This window comes from Sinocyclocheilus grahami, unplaced genomic scaffold, assembly GCF_001515645.1.
Source record: "Sinocyclocheilus grahami isolate Dianchi unplaced genomic scaffold, SAMN03320097.WGS_v1.1 scaffold284.1, whole genome shotgun sequence".
In the NCBI taxonomy this organism is placed as follows: Eukaryota; Metazoa; Chordata; class Actinopteri; order Cypriniformes; family Cyprinidae; genus Sinocyclocheilus; species Sinocyclocheilus grahami.
This window is the reverse complement of record NW_015505463.1, coordinates 646,970-655,846: the sequence shown is the minus strand read 5'-3', so window position 1 is coordinate 655,846 and position 8,877 is coordinate 646,970. Positions and strand designations below refer to the sequence as shown.

Here is an 8,877-nt window from a genome sequence, read left to right as displayed (position 1 = left end):
CCCAATCAGAACCAAACCAGTGCAGCAATACTCTATGGACAGTGTTTATGAATAATTATCAAAAAAATGTTGAATTTTGTCATTCGCTTACTTTTTAACGGTGTCGTTTAGAGAAGGGGCGTGGCCAAAAATACCCAAATGCCTATAAAACCTAAACGAAAACTCCAAACTTTACGAAACTTGATGAAAACATGTGACAGAAGACACTTAACAAGCATGCAAAGTTTCATGGAGATCTGACCCTAGGTGGCGCTATAACAGTCATAACTGTTAAAAATCATCATATTTCTTTGGTAAATTATCTGCTTTTGCCCAAAATGCTATTTTTAATCATAGATTTAAGGGGTTACAGCCATGTTAACAAAATCTTTTTCCTTATGTGCTTAATTGCCTTAACTGCTTGAACCCCGGTAATCGCTGCTTGCAGCTATATTTATAATTATTATTATTATTAATAATAATAATTTAATTGATGTTTTATTTTTTGCTATCAAGTATACACTTCCCCCTCTTTTGTCCTGTTTTTGTTTCAGGTGGCAGTAGTAGTTCAGAAGCCAGGAACAAAACTGATGCTCAAAGGATAGTTCTAGTGATGTTTCTTGGTGGCTGCACCTTCTCTGAGATCTCTGCACTCCGGTTCCTTGGCAAGGAAAGAGGTGAAATATTCTAGAATGTATTTTGTGTTTTTATAGATACTTATTACGTAAAACAAATTGAATATATGGTTAATATAAAACTGTCCATTTGAAAGGTTGCAGATTCATAGTTGTCACTACAGCCATCACTAACAGTGCACGGCTTCTGGAAGCATTACTGGATAACCATGCTTGAGTCTGAGACAACATTCCACAAGAAGACACTCTGATCAATTCCAGGAGAGGGCAAAAAGGACAGACTATGCCCGAATTGTCCCAGACTTCTATATCATCCCCAAACAAATGTACCGTTATAGGGGATGACAAAAAGGTGTGATTATTCTTAAAGGGATAGTTCACCCAAAAAGGACAATTCTGCCATCATTTACCCTCCCTCACGTGTTTCAAATCTGCATGACTTTCTTTCTTTTGCAGAACATAGAAGAAGATATTTTGAAGAATGTTTGTAACCAAACAGCTTTGGTGACCATTGACCTTGTATAGAAAAAACTCGGAAATGTTTCTCAAAATATGTTCTTTTATGTTTCACAGAAGAAAGAAAGTCATGCATGTCTGGAACGGCATGAGGGTGAGTAAATTACGACAGGATTGTGGTTTTCGGGTGAACTGTCCCTTTGTCTGTCTGCGCAGGTGTCCTCTGAATTTATGCGTGGATAATTGGCAAACATGGGATATAAAAAACTGCTCTTTATAAAATGTTTTATACTCTCTGTTCAGAACTTGCCATGCATGTAGTAACTGATTCAAAACTGATCAATAAAACAGTTACTGGTGTGTCTTTTAGCTCCATCCAACTATTATTGAGTACACAGTGAAATGGCCAGTGAACCCATTTAGCTACATGTATATTTTCAAGTCAAAGTTAATTGTTTATTTTTGAAATGACCAACAATATGACATACAATAAGCACATTACACAAATATGGTACATGTGATACACTTTGTTATGAGACGTATTATATATGTTTAATATTATCTAACATAAATTTAACCTAGCATGAAAAGCAACTTGTTTTAAACAAACCAAATATGGGTATGGAAATGAAATATAAATAGTGCAATAAACAGAGATATTTCAAGATATGTTATAAGACGTCGGAAATATAGGGTAAAATGGACCATCACTATTGTCGAACAATTACTTTTCAATTCAAAAACAATTCAATTTTTGTTACTATAAAATATGAATGGGAAAAAAATCAGAAGTGGTCGTTTAAAACCGTCTCTGAGGTCACGGTGGAAGAATCCGTCTGTTTGTCTGACACTTCCTCACGCATGCGCAGGAAAGCTCGAATCAGCCAATCAGACGAGCGGCGCTCGTTCGACGCATATTTTGAATCAGACAGAAACGGTTACGCGCACGGTCGGAGTGCGAGGACTGTGGGGTCACATATTCCTTTACAAAACCCAAATAAACAAGCGAAAAGCCTTGTCTTGGGGTGAAGATGAGGAAGAGGTGAGTACGTTTGCTGATATGTTTTAATTTGGGGGTGTTTATTTACGAATGCGGAGACATATTTAAACGCGTGTCATTTGATCAAAATGTAGTTTGAGCTGCAGCTTGTTTTGAAGATGACATTTGACATTGCAATTTATGTTAATCAACACGCGAGATCATTAGTTTACATGTCATTTAACTGTCTGAGATTCATGCAGCGCGTAACGTTACTGCTGTTGAGATAGCAGGTGTTTTCAGCTCGTATGGGTGGGTAACGTAACGGTAACTGTTATTTATATAATGTCATGGCAAACCCGACTCAGTAAAGCAGTAAGTTAACGTGCATTCACTGAATGAATAAATGCCAATATATGAAAACGTTTCATCGCATTTCTAAACAATCGAATGTACATAACTTTTTATTAATTTTTTTAAAGTAGATACTAATGTAGTAACTTCTGTTAATGTTATTAATGAACCTAATCACTGGTGGATATCTGTAAGTACATAAATGTCAAGGAATAGATGTTTATCAACAATGTATTTTCTGTTCTTTCTCTCAATGATTTTAGTGAGGTGATTGCTGCAGAATCAGTGGCATGTCTGAATAAAGCTCTCTGCCATCTGAAGGACATCTGGGAGGAAATTGGCATCCCTGAGGACCAGCGATTAGAAAGAACAAATGTGGTTAAGAATCATGTCAAAGTGAGTACTTGAGCAGCATCTGGTGAATCCTCAGGGCCGCATTAAAGGGGTCATATGATGTTGCTAAAAATAACATTATTTGGTGTAATGAAAGTGTTTATGCGGTTTAAAGTAAAAAAAAAAAAAAACACATTATTTTCCACATACTGTACATTATTGTTTCGCCTCTATGCTCCGCCTTTCTGAAACGCGTTGATTTTTACAAAGCTCATCGGTCTGAAAAAGCGAGGTGTGCTGTGATTGGCCCGTTATCCAGTGCGTTGTGATTGGCCGAATACCTCAAGCGTGAGACGGAAATGTTACGCCCCTTACCATACTGTGATGGCATGTCCCAGCCGGAGCGACGAGACAAAATCTTTAAAACCCATAATAAACGAGGCATTCGTTGCATCCAGTGGGGACATTATAATGACTTATACTGTCTTTTTACGCGTTGCATCGGGCCGCGTAAACCTAAAACCATGTCCACATTTGTGATCGGAGAAACGACAAACAACAAGCCCTACTCTACAATGTCCCAGCCGGAGCGACGAGACAAAATCTTTAAAACCCATAATAAACGAGGCATTCGTTGCATCCAGTGGGGACATTATAATGACTTATACTGTCTTTTTACGCGTTGCATCGGGCCGCGTAAACCTAAAACCATGTCCACATTTGTGATCGGAGAACCGACAAACAACAAGCCCTACTCTACACTGCCCAAAACTCGCGTTTGAATCATCAGTGGCAAATCCTTTAAATGAAAACGTACTTACAGTCTGTGAATCAGAACAGCCGGCATTGTAGTCTACTCTCCCAGGTTCAGGAAACAGTCCTCCATAAAATGTGCTGCACACATCTGAATATTTGGGTTGAACTGTTCTGGAACAGTGTTGTAAATACAACTTAACCACTGATTTCTAGTCATGTCCTCTTTTGGAAGACCAAACAAAGTAGTTTCGCTTTCACAACGAAACACACGGCGGGCTAGAGTGAGCGGAGGCCGGAGGCCTAGAGTGAGGAACGGCCGGCGAGCTGAGTGAGCGGCGGCCGGCGGGCTTGAGAACGGCGCAGCCGGCGGATTCGACGAAGGAGCATCCGGAGGGCTTGCGGCAGCCACATGTGACGACCCCTATATTAGGTTGCTTTGGAGGAATGGTTCACCCAAAAATTAAAGTTATGTTGTTGTTGTTCTCAACCTGTATGAGTTTCCTTCTGCTGTTGAATGCAAACATATATATTTAGAACAATACTGGTAACCAAACAGTTTCTTTGGCATCATGACTTCCATAGTATGGAGAGAAAAAACACTATTTGGAGGGACCAACAGGGACCACTTCCTGGTGGTTACGAATACTCTTCAAAATATCTTCTTTTATGTTGAGAACAAAGAAATTCATACAGGTTCAGAACAACTTGAAACTGAGTAAATAATACTGTTGTATTGTGTGTAAACTGATACTATAATATTTTAATTTTTGGGTGAACTATATCCCTTTAAAATCTCATCATATAATGCCAGGATCTCATAATAGCCAACTATTGCACATGCTTTATCTTTAACTATTAACGTTCATTTAAGACACAAATGACTGTGTTGACAAGGAGACAGGCATTTTGACGCATAACTATGTGTATTCGAACGTTAAAGCACAAGGTGAGAAAAATAACTCTTAATTTAGTCTGTTTTTGCAAGTGCGCTCCGCGCGTATCAGAAACAGTCTTAACGCGCGCATTTGCCAAAATGAATTCTGACCCACTGCTTAATGTCCCTGAACAGTTAAATTAGTTTTTAAACCACAATGCTTAAAATGCTTTTAAATTAAAAGTAGGGATGCACGATATATCGGCCACCATATCGGTATCGGCCGATAAATGCTAATTTTTTCTGTTATCGGTATCGGCCTGATAAGAAAATTTGGCCGATATCTTAAAGTAATAATGCATTATTTCCTTCAGAGACACTTCAGATGCGCGCTGTTCGTTTGCAACCTTTTGTGCAATTGTACGTTGTAATATTGTGTTTATTTGATGTATATCTGATTTATCTCATATAGAATGCGTTTGGTTAAGTTAAAAAGAGCGCTTCAGTTTACCGGTGATCGTCTTTAGCTCAGCACACGCAGCTCAAACAGCAGTGCACAACATTAATAACTATGATTGGGAATGTCGTGTATATAACATTCTAATGAGAAAATTATTATAATAAAACGTTGTGAATTCTTTGGGTTTAGTTGCTGAGTTTCAGCGCGTTGTTATGGGAAGAGCACATCCACAACAGGATCACACATTCTGACTATAGCACGCAATAACTGAATCATTTTGTACATGTATAAGTTGTAATATTCTGTTTATGTTGTATTAATATTAATCTCAGGATGCATTTCCTTGAGTTAAATAAGCTGCCAGCAAAACGCTTCAGTTTACCGTGTTCATTCAGCTCTTCAGCTTCAGCACGCGCAGCTCAACGGCTGCTATTTAAAACAGTGGTATTAATTTGTTACTTTTTCAAAATCATCGATACATTATTAATAACAACAACCACTTGTATTTTTCTCTTATTATTTTCATCAACAATATGGTTTAGTAATTAAAATAATTTAATTATTGTCCGTGCAGAGGCTATTCCGTTTTATTGATCTATGGCGCATTCATTTGGATTCTTTACACGTGTATACATCTACAGGGCTCCAGACTAACATTTGAGAGCAGTGGCACCAGCGCCACCAAGTTCTACAGATGGTGGCACTAGGAGCAGATTTGGTAGCGTTGGGGGTGGTGTGCGGGAGTATTAAAATATAGATCATTTAATCATACAATTACTATTGTTTTGCATTAATAAGTGCAGTTACTAATAATATTACATGTTCATTTCTTGTTTATTTTTCTTTTGTTTATTGTTTATACAGATTTGACAGTAAAGCACTAAGCTTGAGTTAAGATGCATACAAAATTTACTTGTATTAACAACAGTAACAGGTGCAAAATCTAATGTTTATATAGAATATTTATATATTCCACTCTTATTAAATGTACCATTATTCTTCTAGTACAGTGTTTCTCAACCCTGGTCCTGGGTGCCCCCCCAACCCTGCACATTTTGTGTCTCCCTAATCAAACACACCTGGTTCAACTCATTAGCTCATTAGAAGAAACTCCAGGACCTGAAATGGGTGTGTCAGATAAGGGAGACATACAAAATTAGCAGTGTTGGGGGGCGCCCAGGACCAGGGTTGAGAAACACTGTTCTAGTATATGGAACTGACCAACTTCAGTAATTATGTGTGATTTTAATAGCAGATTGAAGAAAAGTTTGTTTTTCAAGGCACTTTGTGACTTTTCTTACTTCATACACAAATAAAGTGTAAAATTCTGACAAAATCTGATTTCTTGATGATTTGATATTTTATAATAGTGATTTTATAATTTCAAAATATAGAGAAAAAGTAGAAATTAATGACTAATAAGCCAATAAGTGCTCCTCTGCTGCCGTCTACTGGTTATAATTGTGATTTGATGTATTTTTGTTTATTTTTACATAAGTGTTTGTTTACCACAAAGTGTATTTTGGTCATCCCATTAAAAATAACATTCAAACTGGATCATTTTAGAGCTTTAAAGTGCTGGAAATAGTTGTGTGAGATGCTTGAAAGTCATTGAAAAGTGCTTGAAATTCTCTCTCAAAAGGTTGTACAAACCCTGAAATGAATGATGTAATGCATTCGACTATTTCTACCACAACACCATGGTTCCAGTTAGCCTTACCGCTTCTGGTTTCCTGACGTATGTCAGCGCTGTTTATAACAGAGAATTCTGTGCAGAATTTGAATTATTCTCACTAGATCTCGCAGCAACCTTATCATTGTGCGGTGATTTCAAACGCTTCTCACTGGATCTGCAGCACTGTTGTATCTGTGCAGTAACGGTGTCACGAAATCAACTTTGGCTCCCGAGTAAAGCTGTTCTGAGCTCGGACAAGTTTGTTTGCATCGCGGTCCGCGCTGTGCAACTGAAACGTAGCGTGGTTTAATTTAGCTTTTGTTTCGTTTGCCGTTGGATGTTTCTCAAATGCAACAGAAATGGCAGCGCTTATGAGCGCCAGTGCGACCTCTCACAAAAATTAGTCGCACCGACAGAGAAAATGGTCTCAAAATGCGACCATTTGGTCGCAGTCTGGAGCCCTACGTCTATCAAGTTAATAATCAAACTAACCTAAAATCTGTGGGGATGATGATGCTGTGTTTTTATCGGCTCCATGTGTCCGGTCCATTTGCGGTTCCACAACTCCCACTCCATCATCAGCTTTAGTAAAATAAACTAGCTGTGGATTGTTAAAAAAAAAATTCTCACTATTTTTTTCCCAAATAGTTGACGTTTTTACTTATCGAAGATTGGCTACGTGCACAGTTCATTCAAAAGTAAAATATATAATAAATTAGGGTTGTGCGATTAATCGAAATCGTCATAAAATCGCGATTTGAGTTTGCTCGATTTCTAAATCACTTTATAGCACGATTTTCTGCGCCCCCGACCTCCCGCAGTATGCTATCCGAACCAATCAGAATGCAGCGTGCCTAAATGGAGCACGAGAACAGAACAGACTGGTTCTGGAGCGGACTGCAAACGCGTTCTGTGCGAAAGCAAAATGAGTCCATGCTGCTTCTGCACCACATACACATACTGTATATGCACTGCAGATGGAGTACGTGTGAATTTGGCGCAACAAATCTAGTTCAACATCTGAGGCAACGTCACAAAGAGCTCTATGACCAATGCATTGCAAAACAAATCCCTGGACATGGGATTTTTTTCTTTTTCTGCCATGTCTATTCTAGAGACATTTTGTTATACCTTTACTTAGTGATTATTTTGCCTTATGTCCTTGAAATTCTCTCTCAAAAGGTTGTACAAACCCTGAAATGAATGATGTAATGCATTCGACTATTTCTACCACAACACCATGGTTCCAGTTAGCCTTACCGCTTCTGGTTTCCTGACGTATGTCAGCGCTGTTTATAACAGAGAATTCTGTGCAGAATTTGAATTATTCTCACTAGATCTCGCAGCAACCTTATCATTGTGCGGTGATTTCAAACGCTTCTCACTGGATCTGCAGCACTGTTGTATCTGTGCAGTAACGGTGTCACGAAATCAACTTTGGCTCCCGAGTAAAGCTGTTCTGAGCTCGGACAAGTTTGTTTGCATCGCGGTCCGCGCTGTGCAACTGAAACGTAGCGTGGTTTAATTTAGCTTTTGTTTCGTTTGCCGTTGGATGTTTCTCAAATGCAACAGAAATGGCAGCGCTTATGAGCGCCAGTGCGACCTCTCACAAAAATTAGTCGCACCGACAGAGAAAATGGTCTCAAAATGCGACCATTTGGTCGCAGTCTGGAGCCCTACGTCTATCAAGTTAATAATCAAACTAACCTAAAATCTGTGGGGATGATGATGCTGTGTTTTTATCGGCTCCATGTGTCCGGTCCATTTGCGGTTCCACAACTCCCACTCCATCATCAGCTTTAGTAAAATAAACTAGCTGTGGATTGTTAAAAAAAAAATTCTCACTATTTTTTTCCCAAATAGTTGACGTTTTTACTTATCGAAGATTGGCTACGTGCACAGTTCATTCAAAAGTAAAATATATAATAAATTAGGGTTGTGCGATTAATCGAAATCGTCATAAAATCGCGATTTGAGTTTGCTCGATTTCTAAATCACTTTATAGCACGATTTTCTGCGCCCCCGACCTCCCGCAGTATGCTATCCGAACCAATCAGAATGCAGCGTGCCTAAATGGAGCACGAGAACAGAACAGACTGGTTCTGGAGCGGACTGCAAACGCGTTCTGTGCGAAAGCAAAATGAGTCCATGCTGCTTCTGCACCACATACACATACTGTATATGCACTGCAGATGGAGTACGTGTGAATTTGGCGCAACAAATCTAGTTCAACATCTGAGGCAACGTCACAAAGAGCTCTATGACCAATGCATTGCAAAACAAATCCCTGGACATGGGATTTTTTTCTTTTTCTGCCATGTCTATTCTAGAGACATTTTGTTATACCTTTACTTAGTGATTATTTTGCCTTATGTC

General features: G+C 38.8%; 2 protein-coding genes across 3 annotated transcripts in view; both read left to right on the top strand.

The window, feature by feature from the left end:
- Window positions 1-1,434, top strand: part of vps33b (VPS33B late endosome and lysosome associated) — a 9,551-nt gene extending 8,117 nt beyond the window's left edge. Inside the window, exons 23-24 of the mRNA XM_016292361.1 lie at window positions 534-656; window positions 752-1,434. Of these exons, the coding sequence (XP_016147847.1) occupies window positions 534-656; window positions 752-831 (203 nt within the window). The 3' untranslated portion in view covers window positions 832-1,434. The remainder of the gene's footprint in view (window positions 1-533; window positions 657-751) is intronic.
- A 555-nt stretch (window positions 1,435-1,989) lies between these two features.
- Window positions 1,990-8,877, top strand: part of prc1b (protein regulator of cytokinesis 1b) — a 20,832-nt gene continuing 13,944 nt past the window's right edge. For both annotated transcript variants that reach the window (XM_016292359.1, XM_016292360.1), the window contains exons 1-2: window positions 1,990-2,112; window positions 2,667-2,799. In XM_016292359.1, the coding sequence (XP_016147845.1) occupies window positions 2,102-2,112; window positions 2,667-2,799 (144 nt within the window). In that variant the 5' untranslated portion in view covers window positions 1,990-2,101. The remainder of the gene's footprint in view (window positions 2,113-2,666; window positions 2,800-8,877) is intronic.